The 22,532-nt window shown below is 39.5% G+C and overlaps 1 protein-coding gene across 1 annotated transcript in view; it reads left to right on the top strand.

The window, feature by feature from the left end:
- The window catches only part of Dgk (diacyl glycerol kinase 1), a 37,449-nt gene extending 15,304 nt beyond the window's left edge, over positions 1 to 22,145 (top strand). The window contains 16 exon segments of the mRNA XM_066747129.1: positions 7,478 to 7,612; positions 7,803 to 8,055; positions 8,828 to 8,989; positions 10,969 to 11,091; positions 11,217 to 11,266; positions 13,818 to 13,892; positions 13,966 to 14,203; positions 14,295 to 14,500; positions 14,822 to 14,995; positions 16,368 to 16,659; positions 16,746 to 16,870; positions 16,946 to 17,063; positions 17,066 to 17,232; positions 17,599 to 17,800; positions 17,895 to 18,076; positions 18,163 to 22,145. Coding sequence (XP_066603226.1) covers positions 7,478 to 7,612; positions 7,803 to 8,055; positions 8,828 to 8,989; positions 10,969 to 11,091; positions 11,217 to 11,266; positions 13,818 to 13,892; positions 13,966 to 14,203; positions 14,295 to 14,500; positions 14,822 to 14,995; positions 16,368 to 16,659; positions 16,746 to 16,870; positions 16,946 to 17,063; positions 17,066 to 17,232; positions 17,599 to 17,800; positions 17,895 to 18,076; positions 18,163 to 18,252 — 2,592 coding nt within the window. The 3' untranslated portion in view covers positions 18,253 to 22,145.
- The last annotated feature ends 387 nt before the right edge of the window (positions 22,146 to 22,532 follow it).

The raw sequence follows: 22,532 nt of genomic DNA, 5'->3' as shown, positions 1-22,532 counted from the left end.
CGCCACGCCGCCCCGGTACGTATATGTATACGCAACGCTCGAGCCAAGTTTATGCAAAATTTGCTGCTGCAATATCAAGTCGTCGGCTGGCCAATTTGTATGCGCGGGCGCACACAATTTTACCGGACGCATTTATAATGCGCAATTTTGCCTCTTGTTCGATCGACTGTACTCGTGGGTGGCGTGGAATATCCGAGCAAAGGTGCTTTTGCAGCTTTTAGGGTTAATTCGTGAGAGTCATTAGGGAAAAGTAAAAGGGTCCTTGGAGCAGAAAAGAAAGTTATAGTCGATAAAGAGGCTGATATTAAGTAGATCAAGCGATGTTAGCGCAAAGCATTGACTCGCAAAAAGCGGCGACCCCGTTTCTCCGAGGGGTTGACATATATACACGCGCGCTGGGATGACAGAGAACTCACAAACGTGAGCGCTCGCTCGCTAGCTCGCGCGCGCGCGCGCATCCGCGCTAGGAAACTATAAGAGCACGAACGTCACATATTTAAGTTGAGTTAACCATTGGGAGGAGACGAGACCGGCGATGATCCGTTTCAAGAGAACAGAGATATGTAGCGCTTGTAAAGCTTTGAAGGTCGATCTCGACATTCGAAAGAATTAGATGACTATATATATATATATACACTGCCGTCGTAGGCCTCATCCTACAGGAGATGAAAAACCTTATTATGTTTGAACAGGGTGTGGATATGCCACCCCCTTCCCCTTTCCCTTCTCCCGTCCCTCCTTCTGCAACCAGTAAGAGTTTTAATCGAACAACCCTCACCCCCACCCCCTTCCTGCCGCTAGCCTTTAAGGCCTCGGCGTTACATGGACAATCGCACCGATATCGTCTCTTTCTATTCCTGGTGCCTAAATTGTTGACACTGCGCTCCACCCGACCCTCCACCGTATTTGCGAGAGAGAATATAAGGGCGCGCGCGCTCTTGCCAGCCTCTACGTGCAGTGTACGTGTGTCGCGCTTGCGCTCCTTCTTTTGCGAGTGTGTGCGAGCCCTGTTACCTTTAAGTGGCGTTCGCTTTCCTATCTCGAAACCGATTACCCTCCTACTTGGAGATCATCGAGAAAATACCCGATTGGATCGAACTATTTTCGTTAAGCAATCGTTAGGACACGAAGTTGGATCTCTAATTACCGGTGGGAAGGGAAGGAGAGGGGGACTCCCCCACTTTTTTCCGTCCAGCATAATATCCCTCAAATCCGTTTTGAATTGCTAACCAACGAGACTGGCTTCCCCACACCGCCGCGTTTTCTCCGTTTTCTTTCGCATTTTCTCCTTGTTTCATCTCATTTGTAATTCCGCGGAAATGTGTTTTATTCAAATCGCGCAGGCAAAGTTTTCCATCAAGAATTCCTCCGATTATGACCGGCCGTAGTGATTTACTTAACGAGGTCGCATTTTCTTATCGAATCTTTCCCTAGATAGCGATACGTGAGGATTGCGAGGGTGGAGGAAATTTGGGGATTTCCGAGACGCGAGCTTTTCATTGTCTTGGAATGTAAAGCGACAAAAAGTTTGACTCGTGAAAAATCCGTATAGACAAAGCTTGAATAATCGATCGAAGGGAGAAGCTTCGAAAGTTGAATGATTTTTTCGTTGCTATCTGTATAGGAGCGACGGAATCGTATATTTCGGTCGGAGAGGCCAAAGTGGGCCGAGTGTCACAGGCAGATGCGAGTTTTTACCAAATTCTTTGGAAATGTGGTCCTATATGAGAGGAGCGGAATGAAGCCTTTGGTCTATCAGATTCTGGCTTCAATGTATCCGGTATTTTCCACGTAGGATCCTTCTGGAGGATTTTATCGTGGCGCTTTTAGTGCCGAGGTAGTGATTAATTTTGTAGGTTATGTTTGGCGACGAATTCCAGAAAGCTCTCTCTCTCTCTCTTTACACTAAACTAAACGTCCCTTTTCCCATTTGTCGATATTACAACACTCTTCAAAGGAGTTTTATGCGTTAATGGCAATTCATTGGGGCGATGTGAAAAGACGATTGGACATTGCCGACTCGATCGTAATCGATGTTTTTCCCACGATGAAGCGGGTCAACTGGTATATTTGATTGGTACGAAATGATGACATATCGAAAGCATTTCTTGCTCCAACAGTCTTTATAAATACCGATGGATGCTACTAAATAACCTTTTTTTTAACCTTTTTCACTGCAAAACTGACAAATATTTACTAGTTCGATAAAACAACTTTGTTATAGTATATGTATAAAACCCATATATATTTCCTATTATACCAGAGATAATAAACGTACTCGCCTCGAATCTACGATATTTCCAATAGTGTTACATCGCTCTGATGTAAAAGTAGCAAAAAAAAAAAGCTGAATGAAATCTAGAGAGAATTATTATGCTGGAAAAACCTTCATTAATTTGATTTATTCCCAAGGTGTATGTGTGTAAATTAATTACACTAACAGTTAGAACGTTAAATAAAAAGTTTCGTAATCGCATTTGAGAGAGCAGTCCACGAATAGACTTTTTATAAAGTTAAGTCGTGAGTGCAATTATAAAATCACTGTTTCTCTATATACATATATCTCTCTGTCATTATGCAATTAGAGAAGGAAAAAAGATGTCGTAAAGCGTGAGCGATTATAATTGATGAAAATGTTTGCGTTAAACGATTTTCTAGCAAAATAGTAATAAATTTTAGTGCGCGATAGCTCGCGCGTGGTATAATTTCATATACCTATATATATATTTGCTGCGTGACAATATATATAAGTAAAAGAATCAGGCTTTGTTTTATTAGTTATTATTTGGAGCACGTATAGGATTGGTCCGATGGGGTGTAGCGGAGAAGAACGGGTCATCGTATATCATCGATGCTGGATAACTCATGAAGCTTGATCGTTGTTCACGATGGCAAAACGGGTCAATTGCTATTTTCGACTGGGCTGAGTGGCTGGCGGGTGTTGTATTTGAAATTTCCAGCCTCTCTCTCTCTCTCTCTCTCTCGCTCTCTGTTCATCACGTCCCTTCTGAAAACCACCCCACTCTTACGTTTCCTTCTGTTTTCATTGCTCCTCGCTTTATTTTTATTGCATATCATTCGCAGTGGCGCAGTAAAATCCACCGAGACCCATCGCGCGTATACAACGAATAACTACATCCGAGATTCTGATTTTATGAATAATTCATAGACGGCAAATCGCCACATCTTTCGAATAGACGTCTACGTCTCGGTATTGATATTATCGCACAAATGACACCAGATCCGCAGCCATAACTCTCGAAATTAGAGAGAGGGTGGGTGGGACGAGGGGGAGCAGAGATCGAGCTACTGCATGTACAGTGGAGCGAAGGGATCGAGGACGTCCCTCGCATATGTATATATGTATATGTAATATTCCTCCAAATAACCAGCACTGCACTATACTCTATAACCTTATGAAACAAGTGGAATAGTGATAATTTCGAGCTTTACGAGAGCCCGACGTAGGATTAAAGTCTATGTTAATTTATGGATGTTCGGTAAACGTGTACGGGGTGCTCGCGTTAAGCGAATTCGAGGGAACCCGACTAATTCGGGTTACTTGATCATATTATTGAGAGACCCTGTACTTAACATCCAGCGGCTGTCAGGAAGCTTGATGTATGGCAGGAGGAAATGGTAGTATATAGGACTAACGTGTGTGCAGTAGAGTGTGTCTTCCCACTGTCAGTCCCGCATGGTTAGATATGAAGTAAACACGTTGAAACCGTGACAAGGAAAAGCTACAACTTGCTACACGGTCGTGATTGATTCCCAGTCCCGATCGTCTTCGTTTAATTACACCTTCGATATCATTAATTAAGTATATAGCTATTTTTCCACGCTCGTATATCTTATTGGCCCGGCCATTTATCTGTCTGACAAAAAATGTAATTATTAGCCAGGCTCGCTTGGCAGCATCCGAGTGACTGGATGGCAGCTCCCTAGAGTCTCCCTGCCATTCGGTTTAATCGACTACGCGTATGATACTAGTATACTCGACCAATTTTCGATAAACCCTGAAAAGTTATTACCGCGCGAAGTATCGGAAGGAGTATTTACGATCAAACACAATTAACCCCGCAATCCTATTGATTTTAATAAATTCCAATTTGTCACGTTATATACATGCTTCGCGCGTGTCACATTTATTACCTGATACATTTAATAAATCAACCACTCCAGTAGCGCTGCATTTTTTATGCGTCTACCAGAGATTTATATCGAGCATAAAAGAATTTCTCTGATAAATTAGCGGTATCTCTTTTTTGCATCAATATAAAAGTCATATAATATGGCCGATGACTTTTTTCTCTCCACTAAGCCAGCCCCACTGTATACTAGAAACGTTGGAGAATTTTTTTGTTCACTCTTGCCGTCTGGAATATATCCTTGAAAAACACACGTATTCAGGATTGATTCATAAAATTTAATATATCCCAATATTGGCCCTCGGCTCGTTATATACTTTCGTCAATGGATCGCTTGAATTTTTCAATTTCAGCCATGCATTATTACTTGGCTGGCTTGTCACCGCATAGTACTACTGACTGGCTGCAGTATATTGTCCGTATTCTAGTATATATATAGTGCATATATGTGTATAGAGTATATCAAAGATTTCACACGCGGCAGACGAACCGCTTGGGGTCGTTGTCCGTTTCGTCGATGATTTTCTGGGTTAAAGCGATAATGAGTAAGGCGAGGCAAGAGACGGATATCATTTACCGAGTAAACTTTCGACGTAGGCAAAAGACGAGCGATTCGCGGAATTCCTGGCGCCATTACTAGAAATTGCTGCCCGTAATCAGGTTCCCTTTACACGCGTATCTCGTGATTAAATGCTGTTAAATTAATGGATTGCTGCGCATTCGTATCATATCAGACTAGTGACTCGTAAATATCCAATATAAAATGCATTGCAGTCGCAGTTATACCAAGTCGGTAGCGATTCAGTAGTAAAGCTAGATATTTCTCCCACGAGAGAGAGAGAGAGAGAGAGAGAGTAATTTACGGCTTGGAATTGTTTAGCTTTTCCCCTCCTAGTTGAATAGCAACGAAGCTAATTTATGTGCGTCACTCTCTCTCTCTCTCTCTCTCTCTCTCTTCCTCGTTGGTATAGAGTCAAACCTAACGAGTTACATGAAATTTTCATGATAATCTCGCCAAGCTTCTTCTTACGTCGATGAAGCAACTAATCGCTTATTCAAAGCATTCAAGTGCTACGGTGCTATTAATTGCCACCTCTTCCTACCGGTCAATTAATAATTCATGAGCCTCGTTAAATCTAGTTAATGAATACACGAGACAGTAGACCAAATATTTATCCATCGATTAACGCATGCACGGACTAAATAGTCCATAAGTAAATCCGCGCCAATTATATATTTCAGAGAGATGAGCTTTAATAGTTCGCCTATCAGTGTTAAATCCATACTACTCGTGATGGTCATTTTCAGCGGATACACTCGAAGCCTGTTCAGGTACTTTGTTCGATGAGCCTAAATAATCAATGTGTCTGAACATTGTTGCATTATGAGTCACTCTCATGTATTATGAGACTAGACTTAATGAAACTTGCAGAGAGTCTGACTCGTGGAACACTTTGACCTAGTGCCCCGCGAGTCCAATATCTCTCTATTCGAGACGAACGTATAGGGGATACCTGTCAGTCGGATTAATAACGAATTCGTGAATGAGAGATATTCAATGAATATTTCTGTGACGTAGGGAAGAAGTTTATGCGGGGCAAGTACTCGAAACCTGCATAGGATTTATTAGCAGAAAAGTTGAGTGTATATCTGCGAGTACATCAGCTGAGAAGTAAATTTTTGCGAGAAAAGGGGCAAAAGTGTTAAGAGCGTCATTAGCAAGGCTGGCCAATTATCAGGCGGTAAAAGCTCGAGGCAGACCGCGAACTCTGGAGGATTTTGGTTATATAAAGAACCGCGGCCAACGTCACGTTCGTCAAATCAGTTCAGTAATAGGGATTTAAAAAGAAAAAAAAGAGAGAGAGAAATAGAGGCAACGCCCTTTGTAGTAGACGAGAAACATCGATAAACGTCATCACGGCGACTCTCGAACGACGCTCTTTGAATAAAACTTGAAATTAGGTTAAGCTTTTTGCCGTGGCTACCCGACAACACTCTGTGACTAGGGAGACCCTCATTAAATGCTGTGCTAATTGAAGGATTACGACATTCATTCGTTCGTCCTTTCCCATCCGTCACTGTTCACTCTTTTTGCATTCCCGACACTTTCTTCTCTCCTCTTTCTTCTTCTTCTTCTTCTGATATTTTCCACTTTTCCTCAACATCATTCCCAAGGCCAAGCAGTTCCGACTAAACGAAATGCAATCTAGGTAATTTTATACTTGTGGTAATATAATTCCAATTACTACTCAGCCAATGAAAGAGAATAAGTGAAATCTTATATTACTGCATGGAAGGACAGTTTCGTGGAATTGAGCCGAGCAACGGTCGATAACCTTTTAAATATTTCAGAACCCTTTATTTGCAATCTCAAACTTCCCGAACTACTAAGTTGTAATCCATCAATGTTTTCATTCTATTTTCAATATAATAGGCTCCGTACATAGATCCATAAAATAAAATTCAAATTAATAGAAAATAGAAATAAAACGCTATACGGATCACCGGTTACCAGCAATCGTTGGAGCAGGGTGCACGGTATGCTGCTTCTGGTACATACGAGCGATATAAATTTATTTTACTACCTACGCTTCGAACAGTCAATATTTCTTATTTATATAAGCCTTCCGGCAACATTTTTACGTGCAACGAAAAAAACTTTATTTCTCTCGTTATCCACACAACGTTCCTTTACCAAAGCGTTGACGTCTTTATCTTTGTATCGAACTATTCAAGCGACTTGTTTTAATTGGAACAAAATCAATTTGCGTCTGTCTTCTATCGACGAATGAATTTTGCATGTTTTCAATGATTTAAATGTAATTTTGTCATGTCTGTGTAAGGAATTACTATAGCTAAATATGCGCATGTGTGTAATTCAGCATTAAACACATGTAATCTGAGTATAGTCGGTTGATTCTCCGGTGAATAATCTAGCAGCTTGCTTAATTGGCTCCTGTAGTATCGATCGACTTTCCAATAGAGGAGCTCTCTTTACGCGAAAATAGTCAATTTGCGGAATACATTGTCCGCCATTTCGTTTATGTTAGCTCAGGCGACTTGAACCTCCTCCCTACAATACCGGACTCCGTCCGTACAGAATACCCACTTTCAAAGTCCAATTCTCACCCATGGGCGAATCTCGGTCCAGAAATTCCAACGTTCCACCTATTTTCACAATTCAGATTTCTCTGCCAGCACACACAGCGACTCTTTCTATCTCGTCCGCTCGTCGTTACACAGTCTCTTGGGTGAAAATTTCATACGATGACTGATGTTTCAGTGGGTATAACGATTATCTGCTCTAACGAGAGAATTTCTTTCAGGACATCGACTACGAGGGCTTCCGGAAGTTTTTGGACACTTACCTGGAAGTGGCATCGCCCGATGAATTATCGCGTCACCTTTTTCTCTCCTTCATCAAGAAAGGTCACCGTGGCGTCGACGGGAAAGCTTTCAAGGTAACCGAATGTTAAACAAACGTTTTTCTCATCACATACGGCGCTCTTGAAATTTCTAAGCCGAGTTTCTCGTGGTTACGTCATTTTTTTATTTATTCTTATTATTATTAAAGTATAATGGCGTAAATGGTTAGTATATCTACATGAAAATACCCTTTGATGATGTAAAACTAATTATATAATGGTAAAGAGAGTTTGTGCATCAAGCTCGAATAATATTTCTCAGGAGATGGCCGTGTTATCTTCAACCACTGCTTGTGCCGCCATTACATCACACACGACTTCCAGCAGTAACGTAAATAGCACAGGCTTACCTGGTGGCATTTCCACCGAGTGCCACGGCGGCACTTCCCTGGCCGATAAAATTCACGGTCTGACGGAAAAGCTCCAAGCATTGGGCCATCATCGAACGGAAAGCGAGGCCTCCACGAGGACTAGAACAGGTAATCCTTTACTTACTTCCACGCGTTTACACTCTCCGAACCTGCAGATACATATTCCCGCAATTAAAACCTGCCCAACCAGGTGTGTTCATCCACATTTCCGTTCACGATAACCACCGAAAAAGTAGAGTGTCATTAAATATATAATTGTCTTCAGAAATGCAATATTTGCATCGCTAAAATTTTTCATTAAAAAACTTTGGAAGGGAATTGGAAAGTTGAGCGTGGAAAGCTATCTTACCTCGGACATGAAAACTTTTTCACGTCCACTGTTTTCCCGCGCGACGCGTTTCAATGGAAAGCGTATCTTAAAGTGGAAAAATAATGGCTGAGAAGAGTTTTATTTGTAGAGATGCGAATAGCTTACGTTTTTCATTAGTATTTTTGCAGCACGCGTTCTATATACTTACATAGCAGTATATAATGTGCTTTTGCCCCTATATAGGTCTCGACATTTCCGTTGAATTTGGCTTTTCACTCAATCATTCATTCGCTATTATAATCTTTGGCTTGCGCATGCGATTTAAAAGGAGGAATTATTTCAAGAGAGAGGATGCAATATAAGGAGCGCTGATATGAGGATGGCCGATGGAATGACGGTTTTTTGTTTCTTTCTTTGTGGAACGTAATTGGAGGAGAATTTGGATATGGAGGGACAAATTAGGTGGACGAGGAGAGTGGATCGAGGTGTGAGGCATGGGAGGAGAAGGATAGGTTTAATCGATTGGAGGATCGTTTAAATGAAAGACTGTTGGTTTTGATTAAAATTCAGGGAGCGTGCATCCAATGTTGACGGTGACTCACACATCGTACAGTTGCCACGACGCATTGGAGAAGAAGAGCACCGATAGTAGTCCCAGTCACAGCCAAATGTCCCGAAACTCGTCGAGGAAGTCGAACAATTCGCTGCTCGTCAACAACGGGAAATTGGAAGGTGAGTTTAGTATAGGGGTCAAATGTTAATAGTACTGGGCTGCCTACAGTTTACGGATTGCCATTTTCTACTTGCAATTGTTATCAGAGTACCTTTCGCTATAGCACGTTTTGCCGTCTATGCAACCAAACTTTCCAACTATTCGATCTTTCGCTTCGCTAAATCTTCCACTCTCTCTCTCTCTCTCTCTCTACATATATATATACATCTACCCATCTCTCTCTAAACAAACAATTGGTAGAAAACTTCCCTGTGGGGGAATCTGACTTGGAATATTATGTACGCACGTATCGTTCTCTCTACCTCTCTCTCTCTCTCTCTCTCTCTCTCTCTCTCTTTATAACAATCGCACGTTAATCCAAGGTTTTCACGAACGTTTCTTGAAATTATCTTGGCATTTTTGTCGAAAGACTAATAATGATTGATCCATGCTTGCTACTGGCGCCAATCTATTTTCGCGGTCCTTTTTAGCCTGATGGTACATTTATAAGGGGGAGGGGGACGATAGGTAAGACTAAACAGCCGTCAATAATCGCGGTTTTACCGTGAGACGTCGCGCGGAATTGAAATGTAAACCAGCCTGGTATAAATACAGGAAATGAAAATGGCTATTTTAAAGGTTCGCGGCCGCGGGAAGACGAGACGCGTGGAGTGTCGGAAAATCCGGAAAAGCGTCCTAGTTATTTCCGTATAGACTGATGCATAGGCTTGGCGGAAAGACGAGGGTCGAAGGGGGTAAATGATGCATTGGGATGAGTTTGGGGGGGGGGGGGAGTAGAGAAAAGAGACAAATCGCCAATGTCGGAATGGATTGGCGCGAATATCTCGAGACGCGTATGCGCGGACTCGAAATCGCGCGGAGCTTGTCGAAAATAGCTTTGGTAGGATGTCAACGAGTCGGTGACGTCATTGGCAGAGAAGAGCCGAGACGTTACGCGGTTTCGGTTGCCACTTTTCGAAGCTTTGTCAGTGAGTCAGTCGATCGTAGGTTCCTGCACGAGGAGCAACAAGTGCCTCAAGACTCTTTTTAACGGACTAATCGTTTAATCTCTCGCCGCGCCGCCAATCGGTCTGGACGCAAACTCGACACGCCAACTTTTATAAACCATCCATACCACCTTCCTCCACACACTCCCCCCCCCCCCCCCCTCCACTCTATCTCGCGCGCGCTTTGGAGATTCCTTCCCTCAAAGTGCCTCAAACCAATCTCCCATTCCACTTTGCGCGTGCCACCATCCCGTGACATTGTACCTGCTCTGCAACGCAGCGCTTCGAGAGTCATTCAGCAACTCGGTCGATCTCTCTTAATGGTACTTGGGAAGCGTCTTACGATGCATCTACCGGATGTCCCAGGCATGTTACTCAAGGAAGGTGAATTCATTTCGCTTTACACTCAATTTTTGTTCCTCCATTCGAAACTCTATGATAATCACAGCCCGATAGAATATCTGGTATCTTTGATTCAATCTCATTTATTTACGTCATCCTCCCATTTATACCACAACTCTCATTTTATACACAGTTGCTTGAGTCCTCGAATAAGCTTGAATCTATATTCAAAAAGATGAACGGTGAATTCAAGTTACGAGCCATACATTGTTAATTGCAGGTTTCTCGTGTGTTGTCATTGGTCGGATCCGACCGTGAGTGCAGGTTATCTCGTTGTGGAAAAAATCCAAGAATCCATCGATAAGTCGAGCAAAATCGCTCGGCCAGACAAGCCTACGCGAAATTATTTTTAGCAGATTCACCGACACGAGGAATTACGTGCACACGCTCTTTATACCCTACGGTATATAGCCTACGTGATCAGACTCGTGTCCGGTGGGTTCCTCCTTTCAAAATCGGGCGTTAATCACATTCGTGGAAAAGAAATAAATTTTTCTCATTCTTCTATTTACTATGTAACTTTATAAACTCTCGTGCTTCCTTATCGACGATTGGAGCTTCTTCACCCGTAGCTGCTTTTTTTGTTACAGAAATGAGACACCTGGTTAGAAAACAAAGTACAATAGACGTGCACTCGGTGAAAGTGAGCCTGAAGGATATAGTTTGCTATTTATCACTTCTGGAGGCTGGCAGACCCGAGGATAAGCTCGAGTGTGAGTATAAGTATACTTGTATCTACTCTTTCCTCTCCCCCCTCATTGATCGAAACAACAAATTTCAAACAATTCCAGCAACTTGTTGCATTTTTCCCCATCGCTAATGAATTTTTCTCTTGCAGTCATGTTCAGGCTTTACGACACGGACGGAAATGGCGTTCTCGACACAAATGTGAGTTCCCAGTCGTTTTTCAAAGATTACAGAGTCGTGCATGTTAACTGATAAGGAGTGAAAAAAGGAGAAAAAAACTAAAAAGCACGTACAGCTTACGCGCCAATTGATGCAGTTTTAGGGGTATAAAGAAAAGTTATATAGTCGAGCTCTTTATATTTGAATAAGTCCGATCGATGTTTGATAAAGTCCTTGGGCTAAATTTTCACCAAAGGGTAGAGCCAACGGATATTTTTGCAATCTCGCAACTCGAAGGTCGTTAGCACTGCGTTTCCCGCAAAATGTCACTTTTCGCAATCGAGAGGCAACGTACTGGTCGGTCGGTCGGTCGGTCGGTGGCAGGAATAGTTTCAAAGAACTGTAATTTTAGTTTGGTGCTTTCATAAAACGCATGATTAAAGAGTCAGGCTATATATTCGATGGGATGAAGGGAGTTAGTCAAGGAGGCGAGATTAATGGGGATTTTAAGCGTTGTCCGTTGTTTCCATGATAAACAGGGATTATTTATCGTAGACGCGATGAAGCTTTCGTAGGTGTAGATATAGAGTAAAAGGGAGGATTGGTCGTAAGGCGAAACGGGGATAGTTTGGATGGGAGAATATTTTGGTGGATACGTTCGCTGCTTCCGCATTTATCCGCAGTACTCGGTAAACCAGAGACACAGTCAGGCTGTAAAATAATTTACATCGGGATATTACAGACTTTCTCTCTCCTCGCGTATGTAATAGGGACCTTAATTGGATTGTAAACTTGCTCGTGTTTCCTATAGTCTTCGGAACGCATGGAATGGGTCGCGTGTTGGTAGTAGTTCATAACACCAAGCCCAATACAAACTTACGAGGCGAAGGAAATGTGCTTAACGATCGTCGCTCTCCAGTAACGATGCTTATACCTGTCTGTTTGCACTCTAACGGACGCTTTTGCTTCTTCTATTCTATTCTCTCGTCACACCACCACCACCACCCGCCACCTTTTCACTCACCCACAAACACTTTCCCGTGCAACTTCAAAGAGCTAAATACAATTTTCCTTGTCCACAGCATCAGACTGCAAAACGACTTTCTTTTGTAACCAAAAGTATGAAGAATTAATGAAATTCAGCTTTTTTTCTCCTCTGAATAATCCGCAAACGAGACTTTTAACTTATCGAGTAAAACGTGAGTGGAGCGCCTTTGAGAAATCTTTCTCGGGTTTCTTTTCGTGGAAAAGTAGAAAGCTTATATACTATATATAGCCGTGTAATCGATATACGTATAGATTAATTGATAATGAAGAGTGGAACGAGAAATCGTAAATTATAAAATGCCTCAAATTACTCGTCAAAAACAACTCTTAGACTCTTTAATATTCTTCCTTCTTTTTCATCTTCTTATTCTTCTTCTTTTTGCTCTCTGAGAGCTTTTACTATATGAATAGTAATTTATTAAAATTGTTTCAAAGTTTTAACGACGCATTATAAGCGTGTAGCCAAAGTTGCCAAAGAAATTCGGTTAGTGTAATTCGAGATTTTAGTATTTATTCTCTTAATTAGTGCCAGATTCACAATAGTAAAGAGAGGAAAATCTTTGACGGGCGAAGGTAAATTAGACTTTGACTTCAGGGAATCTGCCACATTTAGAACGTAATTTCTATTCCGGTATAGCAAGCAAGAGTATTTCTCATGTTTAGTTAAAGGAAATGAGAATCTATGCGTTTGACTTTAACAATCACTGCTATTTATTACGTTTGATAAACAATAGCGTTATAGTTATCGTCGCTGAGAAAAAGTAAAATCTCTCTTCCGTCAGAATTGACATTTGGCTCTCGCAGATATATCACGAATTTTTATTGTGCTATTAGCCATTAAATGCACACTCGGCAAGAAGACTACAATCGTTTTACGTACATGTATGTAGAATAGCAAATGTGAAATGTCTAGTGAGGAATCGTAAACAGCACTCGGAGCACTGCGATACCAGTATACCAGATTTAACTGTGCGTTGGATTATGTACCTTTTGCCTAGGTTAAATCACAAATACGAACCAAGCCAGAATATAAAAATTGCATCTCCCACCGAATATAATAAAAAAGATTGTATTTGAAAAGAATAATTTATATAAGAAAATACTTTATTCCTTGAAATACAACTACTATCACCAATAACTATATATATAGATGACACACCCGCTGAATGTACATATAAAGAATAATGTCAGTGTATATAGTTTTCCATGGACTAAATTTATCAGGTACACCGAACGAACGAATTTCTCAACGAATTACGAGGAAAACTTGATCGAGAAACCACTTTCAATTCGCATAAAATTCGTTGAAAGCAAAAACCGCGGCTCCTCTTTATCGCGCTTTCCATAGATTAATAGCGAAACGAATAAACTCAGTTTTTTACTATCATCCAGTGAATTCTTATCACGTAAAAAATTTTCGCATTAAATTAACGTAGCGGTTTACGAGGAGATATTTTAATATTTATGGATGCAAATAGCATACGTTAACGATCCGCTTTGTTTTGCGCACTATTAGAGAGCTAACGGTTCTTACTAACATTCTCAGGAAATGGACTGTATCGTCAACCAAATGATGAACGTTGCGGAGTATCTTGGCTGGGACGTGTCAGAATTGAAGCCAGTAAGCGAAGACGATCTTTTTCAAGCCAAGGTGAATGAATATTTTGAAAAATCTCATTTGTCCCTTTTGGTAGATATTACAGGACATGATGATAGAGATCGATTACGACGCGGACGGTACTGTGTCCTTGGAGGAGTGGAAGAGGGGTGGCTTAACAACAATACCTCTCTTGGTGCTATTGGGCCTGGATTCTCATGTGAAGGAGGACGGGAATCACTTGTGGAGGCTAAAGCACTTTAGCAAACCAGCTTACTGCAATCTCTGCCTGAATATGTTGGTCGGTCTTGGCAAGAAAGGACTCTGTTGTGTTTGTAAGTGTATAACATAGCTTGTTTAAAACTTTTCTTGCATCTGTTTATATTTGTGGCGATACTCAACGGGATCTGTTCCGAATCTTTACAGTCTGCAAGTACACCGTTCACGAGAGGTGTGTCCAGAGAGCGCCAGCATCCTGTATAGCGACATACGTGAAGAGTAAGAAAACGTCCCATACCATGGTTCACCATTGGGTGGAGGGCAATTGTCACGGGAAATGCTCAAAGTGTAGAAAGACCATTAAAAGCTACAATGGCATCACTGGACTGCACTGTCGATGGTGTCAGCTGACCGTAAGTCATCATTTCCATAGCCAAATCGACCAAATTTCTTGAGAAAAGACGTTGGACGTTTATTGATATCGTTTGCCAGCTTTTAACGAACAAACCCGATTGTGGGGTAGTATATTGTTTATTTACTATATGGATCAAGGGGTAATTTTGTGTATTCAGAAAAATTGAGAGGGTGTTATTAGGGATGAAATGAAAATCCATAGAGAGTAGTGACGTATCTGTATTCGGTAGAGTCAGCTCGTAATGCTATGTCCACGTCCACGGTAATTCATACGAAGATCTCGAGATAGTGCTTCGGGATGCTCAATGGGAATGTTGTAGTTGCACAACAGATGCGTGTCGCAAATACGAACCGAGTGTACACTGGGAGAGTACGCGGTTCACATTCTACCACCGACGTCAATCTGTCCAATCGTCCTCGATAGGCAAAGGTCTTTGTCAAGGGACAGCAAAAGAGGAAGCAAACATGGCCAGGATTCATCGTCCGTCAGCTCCGTAAGTCCCTTCTCTTGTTTGCTTGCTACCTCGCTTGAACACCCCCCCCCCTCACACTCCCCTTATACTCCCCATCTTCCTGTTCACCCCTTTCACTCATTCAATCAAATTCAACGAGCAGCCCTCTGGTTCACCCCAAACAATCAACGTCATCTCCAGAAATCACGTCCTCCCAAATCTACTACTATGATCCAATGATTAAATTAAGGGGATTCAGGACCGACCAAAAATTTCAATTAAGAAGATCTTTTAAAATATTGAAAATATGAACTTTATGGGGGAAAGTAAATTTACTTGTTTTACTGTGCTTTATAGCCTAATACAGTCCGCTTTTTAAAACATCAATAAAAACTTAAAAGATATAAACAATTATCTTCTTTATCCTGACATTCATTTTCATAAAGAAACGCTCTATCGTGCTAAAACAGATTTCAAAGAGTAATTTCAGACTATGAACAAGCAAATATATTTAAAAATGTAGCCGTACGAAGATAAATTTTAAACTGTTTTACTAACGCGGAAGTTTGACTATTCGTTAGACAAAGACAAGTGGTAGTGGATATCTGTATATATATTTATATATATATATATTAAAACGGAAGACATAATATAGCTATCTTTGTTTGATGCATAATCAGACTTTTGCGTCGATGAAAAAGTTTCAAATTTGTCTTCGTAGAGGTACATTTTTAATCAAGACATTCTTCAACGTTTCTAAGTACATTAGGTCGTTTATAGTCTTAAATTACTCGTTGAAATCTACTTTAGTCTAATAAAGCATTTCTTTTTAAAATGAATCTGTGGAAAAAAATGTAGCTGTTTATAATTTTAATTTTATTGTTTATTTCCCAAAGAAAAACGAACTATATTAGACTAAAGCACGGTAAAGCGAGACAAGTTTACTCCCCTCAAACAAGTTGATATTCCTAATATATTTTAAAAGATTATCTTCATTGAAATTTCTCGTCGGTCCTGGATCTCCTTAAGCTGCAGATTTTCTTTCTTAGGTCACAGAGAGAGAGAGAGAGAGAGAGAGAGAGAGATTGGCAATGTTGCCTGACGAAGCCTGTAAATTATTAGGAGCGAAAACGAGTTGGATATATAGAGTAGATTATATTTTTCTAGTAGAGCATGGCTATAAACTGTTTTAGAGGAGGATACGTATGGAGGTAGAGAGGGCAAAGAGAATTGGATATTGACTTATTCCGGATGGAAGATCCGATCCGGACAGGGCAAAGGTTTATGGGCTTTTCGGGTCGTACATATATGATACTCGCATAGCATCAATGCCATAACTCAGGGCTAAAAGCATCTGGACCTGCGAGAGGAAATACGATGATTGAAAGGAATAACGGTAGTGCTGTTTGGACAGGGTGGATTCTTGTCGTGCGGCTCAGCGTCGAATCAACAACCGGCCATGTCCTTCCAAATTACACCACCTCCGGGCACCGTGCCGCTTCTGGTATTTATCAATCCTAAATCGGGTGGAAGGCAGGGTGAGAGGATGCTGAGAAAATTCCAGTACATCCTGAATCCACGACAAGTTCACAATCTGGCCATCGGTGGACCCATGCAGGGTCTTCAGATGTTCAAGGACGTGGAGAATTTCAAGGTGATCTGTTGTGGAGGCGACGGCACGGTTGGCTGGGTACTCGAAACGATGGGTAAGATTTTGCGAATGTTGGATTTATATGTAAGCTACAGTTTAGGCTATTGATCGTGTAATATCGCATGACTTTTCCCCGAAAAGACCGTGTGCAATTCGAGAAGCAACCAGCCGTGGGAGTGATACCTCTAGGCACTGGGAACGATCTTGCAAGATGTTTACGATGGGGAGGCGGCTACGAGGGGGAAGCCATCCATAAAGTGCTTAAAGTGAGTCGAAAGCGCGCGGTTGATCGATGATTGAAAGCTGATCGTAATGGCTAATCGATTAATGTGTTAAAACAGAAAATAGAGAGGGCCACGCCGGTGATGATGGATCGATGGCAAATCGAAGTACTAGACCAGAGGGATGAGAGGAAGCCCAATCAAGACAGTATTCCGTACAACATAATCAACAATTATTTCTCGTCGGCGTCGACGCTGCCATTTGCGTAAAGTTTCACATGGAGAGGGAAAAGAATCCCGAAAAGTTCAACAGTCGAATGAAGAATAAACTTTGGTACTTCGAATACGCCACCACCGAGCAATTTGCCGCCAGCTGTAAAAACCTTCACGAGGATCTTGAAATAGTGGTAAGCTCGTATAGCGCTTCGTTCATTAAAAATTTATGCATTTCTCTTCTCCTTTAATGTCTCTTTCGTAAAATAGAATCCCCACCGTGCATTAGTGTATTTGCAAATTGTACACAGTTTGACCGTTAAAGTTTATTGCGCACGCGCTCGCGGATATTGTTATAATTGGTAGAGGTTAATTGCCAGAAAGACGATTAAAGAGATAAAAGTTTTACAGAAAGAATTTTCTCTCGCGCGCTGATGTTTCAATTTTCTTAATGGAGATGGTAGGGATGAATGATTGTAGGGGGTGGTTGCATTATTAATTAAAGTGCAAAGTAATTTGAAGCGGAGTGATGGACGAATAAAGCAAAGTGATGATTTCAGTGCGACGGCACTCCCTTGGACTTGGCACACGGACCCTCTCTCCAGGGCGTTGCCTTACTGAACATTCCGTTCACCCACGGTGGTTCGAATCTCTGGGGTGAGCACCACGCGAGGCACAGGCTTGGCAAGCGAAAGAAACGCCCGGACAAGGAGCTCAGTACCAGTAGCTTCAATTCTGTCGATCTCTCACAGGCCATACAAGGTATAATCGTGCAAAATTCAACATGTTGCGTACCCTTCTTTTGTAACGTATGTTAGAAACCATTGTGTTAACTAAATAGATTTTATGGTTGCAGACATAGGAGACAATTTGATAGAGGTGATCGGCCTGGAAAATTGTTTGCACATGGGTCAGGTGAAAACAGGACTTCGTCATTCGGGAAAAAGATTGGCACAATGCAGCAGCGTCACTATCAAGACCAGCAAACGTTTTCCAATGCAGATCGATGGTGAACCTTGGATGCAGGCTCCGTGCATGGTAGGTCTTCTTTTTCACGAACCCCAACGGTGTACGTGCGTGAGTTTCTTCTTCTCACCGTGCATTTTCTTGCATCGAATTTGCAGATCCACATCACGCATAAAAATCAAGTTCCAATGCTGATGGCGCCACCTCCTGACAAGAGCAGAGGTCTCTTCCGGTTCCTAAAGAGGTGAACGCGTTTCTACGAAAACGCTGGAATCAGTGATAACCCAGAAGCTCCCTGTTAATCCCTAGTCGTCATACCATACGTTCCGCTCCTTTTGCCACATTCTTCTAATTTTAGCGAGAGACTAAGCAGCAAGAAAGATCAAGCGTAACAGTTCAGTCATAAAGCAACTGCTTTCGTAATCTTCCGGAGCACGTGAAGCGAGCGTTATGTGACTTAGGTATTCTCGTGTACAGTATTTTTGAAATAAATAAGCTATCTGTTCGAATCTTAAATATATTATTAAAACTGTGCAGCACGATAGGCTCGTGTATTATATCGGGATTAATATAGTGATCTTTGTCTACATGCGCACTATGGATAAATCTTGACAAAATTATGTAGCGCAAATCTCAATAATGAAAATTCTGAACGATCGAGCCTACCGTCCAAAAAGTACTTATTGTCGATTAATAATCTTCCATTAAGAATAGCACAAAATGCGAAATTCTTCCAATAAATAGAGAAGCAAATTAATTTGAATAGTTTTAAGCATAATCATATGGCCAAGTGCTTTTACTTTTTTCTCTATTTGTCTGCGAATATGAAACGTATTAGTAAATAGAATTGCTTATATTATAAGGCAAATTGTCGACGTGTCGAATCGATTAAAAATTGAAAGCAAGATCTAGTAAGTAAATAATTAATGATTACGATTCTTTCTCACTTTGACACTCCGTCCATTGTGCACATAACTAATTCAATGATTGCTGGTCGAATAGGTTCACTCATATTCTTGACCGTTACGTTAGGAAATTTTTGTACCAGACTTGAGTCGTCAAGCTCTTACCTACTGCAAAACCACTAGAGTGGCCTTTCGCGTATCTCATGCTTTTTCTTCTTTTTTCCTTTCATGAATGAATGACACATGCAAAATGTATTTATTTATTTATATAATTATAGCTTTATTGGTGATGGGTCTCCGGTGACTATAATCGATGATTGCAAATCGCTTTCTCTTACACTGAGCAAAGAAAGAAACGTTTAGGCGCAATGTGGTATACAAGTCAAACCCTCCAGTACCGTTAGGACAATCTAGTCCATAAGAATTCGTACAGATACATCAACATATCGCGCTTCTTTCGTAAAGGTTAATTTATTCTCTCGTTCTTTCCGTTATATATTTATATAATATTTATTCATTTATATATATAATTCTATATACGGCTTGATACCCAGAGCAATATTTCTCAAGCATATCAGCACAAAGCCACGTAATTCTAGGTCCAAACAGCGAGGGTCAGCTTCTAGCTATACCGAGAATTCTAAATTCTCCATTATCGTACACTAACACAAAATTCAACATTGACCGTGTAATTACCGATACTGATATATGCGCTTAGAAAATATGTCACGACTCCATCAGTGGGATTTCATTCTTAGTTTCTTTGTTGTTCAGATTTCTATTTTTTTACACTTGTTATTTTTATTGAATATTTAACGAACATTTTTTTATCAATAGGAATGCCTTAGTCTCCTCTCTACTTATTACTTTCTTACGAATAATATATTAAATTATTAGAAGCTTCTATACGATATACATGTTAGTCCGATAATTATGTCAAATTAAATAAGTACCTATTATTTTCTGTAGCATTAGTTTATTAAGCTTTTCAGGTGATAATAAACATATGCTATTGTAGCAAAAAAAAAATTAAATCCCGCAGGGACCACCTTATTGTCGACGAAGTGCGTAAAATACTTGAAGAGAAAAAAAGAAAGTCACGAAAAGAGAATAGAATCGATGAAAATAACTAGGCGAAAGAATCGATTGGTTTTCTCGAATGAAGTTTTTAATATTTTTCTTATTTCGTGTTGCTCTTTCTTCTCTGAAGAATCGTCAACTTTTAATATGCGATTAATGCAATAATTTTTGCAAAACAATGTATATAACACAGTATTTACTAATAATTAAATAATAAATATGAAAAGTTTCGTTTCTCTCATCTATCCGATGTTTGTTACTTGTTTGAGCGATGCATATAATTATTATACTATAATGATTATAATTATTAAATTAAATACCAGCGACTAGCTCTTTTTAGATAAATCGAAATATTACGCTTAAAAGGAAACGATATACAAACACGTAATCGTTAAGATTCTAATTTTTAAGCAATTTATTAGCGATTCGAAATTAGGAAGAGAAAATTAAAAAGGAGAAGTTTTGCGAATCTCTAACAAATCTATATAAAAATGTCTATATATATTAGGGTATAGTCATTAAGAATAGTTTTATTTCGTTTTTACCAAAGTGTCCTCTAAATCTACTCCAAATTAATAAAAGAAAGTATTCCCGAAATCTGGACGCTGAGAAAAAATCTTAAAGTACCTCCCAAATCGCTTACCTTCTCCATTTTGAATAATGTAGAATTTATATTGACAGACTGTGGAAATTAATTTGGATTTTCCGTAATTGTCACTTTAAAAATTTGTAAACGGTATAAAACTATGAAGTATAGATACTAATATTTATAACAATTTTTAGAGATTTTTCTTTCACAAACACAGAAATTGGCACGTCATTGAAATCAACCTTAAAAATGATTTTTGGTTTATTTCAATAGTGTGCCAATCTTGTGTACATAAAAGAAAATTCGCAACAAATTACTACAAATTCTAGTACCTATACTTGACAGTTTTATACCGCTTTAAGAATTTGCAAGTAACTATTACGGAAAATCTAAAGTTAATTTCCAAAATCTGTCAAAATCTCATGCTATTTTGTTATTTACATCGAAAAAATAAACGGCTTGGGGGAAGGGGGCGGTAATTTAGGATTTTTTATCATCGCCAAAGTTTATGGATATATATTTTTATTTATATTTGGAGTAGATTTGGAGGGTGCTTTGGTCAAAATAGAAAAACAACATTTTTAACAACCACCCTACTATATATATATACTGATATTAAAAGGAAAAATAAACTAAAGGCACAATAAAATAGCAGAGTTTTTTCTATTGGATTGGCAAGGTGTCTCAGTGTGCTTATTATTGTATATTATAATAACAAGCTATAATATCAAAAGACCCAAAAAGTTTCTGGCGTGCAGCATCAACACGAGAATAATTGATAAATATTCTTTGTTAGGCGAAGGATGATATTTAAAAGAGCTTTTCGTATAAGTTATATAATTTTAAAGCACTAAATGCGTGTAAATGAGTAATCCGTGAAATATTATCTTTTAATAAGAATCTAAGTAAGAATTAATGAATGTCGATGGAATTGTCCCTATATTCTTCCAACTCTTCTTTCAGATAAATAGATGATATACGAAAGTCAAGATAAAGAGAGCTCTTACAGCATCTCGTAAGATTTTTATCATAAGACATGTTACATATACTATACTTGATTAATAAAAGACTACTGTTTTTATTGCCCACATAACGTTAATATACGTATATGTATGTGTTATATTTTGTCGATGTTATTTACTGATTGATAAGTTATATTCGAATCTTTTAGGAATTTTATCGTTGTTGATTAAAAATTTGGTCTTTATATATTATAATTATAAACTTGTTAAAACATTTTAATGAATATTGTATTAAAATATTACAGTATTTTTATGAAGGTGATAGTCAAAACTTTCCTTTGATTTTTAAAAGAGTGCTCGCTAATTGCGATAGTTCTTTTTGGTAAAAAGAATTTAAAGATCGAGCGCGTTAGATGCTAAGTGCTATTACTTAATATGATATTTGCTGAAATTACTGCCATCTTTTTTGGGTCTATACATTCGTACGTTTGAGCACTACTGCCATTTTCCAAATATTAGGAATGTACCTACTACACGAATAAACAAAAAGCCTGTCAATAGTGTAATATAAAATTAAAGTACGAAATAAATAAAATTATAATTTATTCCATTATCAAATTCTTTGTGTTGTTCTAAAAATCCTATATAATTCGTTATTTCGTTACTTCATCTTTCCTTTAAAAGAACATTCTTTAAATTTCTAATGTAAACTTTATTACTTTATTATTAACTGTATAACTCTATCGAAGATGCAGAAAACTGATAGAGAAAATAAGAAATAAGGAATTTAAAAGCCGTATTTATAAATGCTGTCTTAGATAAATTAAAGTTCAACATTTATTCATGGATGCAAATTTTCCAACTTGCTTGAATATGCCGATGTTAGTTGAGTACTCATATATTATGACGCGCAGAATATCCGTAAAGTTTATAGTAGTGCCAGAATCAATTTGTGCCAGTATTCAGTATTTGTGTTAGGTAAAAAGATGAAT

Source organism: Prorops nasuta, unplaced genomic scaffold, assembly GCF_024137725.1.
Source record: "Prorops nasuta isolate Cenicafe-Biocafe unplaced genomic scaffold, Cenicafe_Pnas_1.2 PNAS00003, whole genome shotgun sequence".
NCBI classification, from domain to species: domain Eukaryota; kingdom Metazoa; phylum Arthropoda; class Insecta; order Hymenoptera; family Bethylidae; genus Prorops; species Prorops nasuta.
Note: the sequence above shows the minus strand (reverse complement) of the source record. Positions and strands in the feature narration are given on the sequence as shown.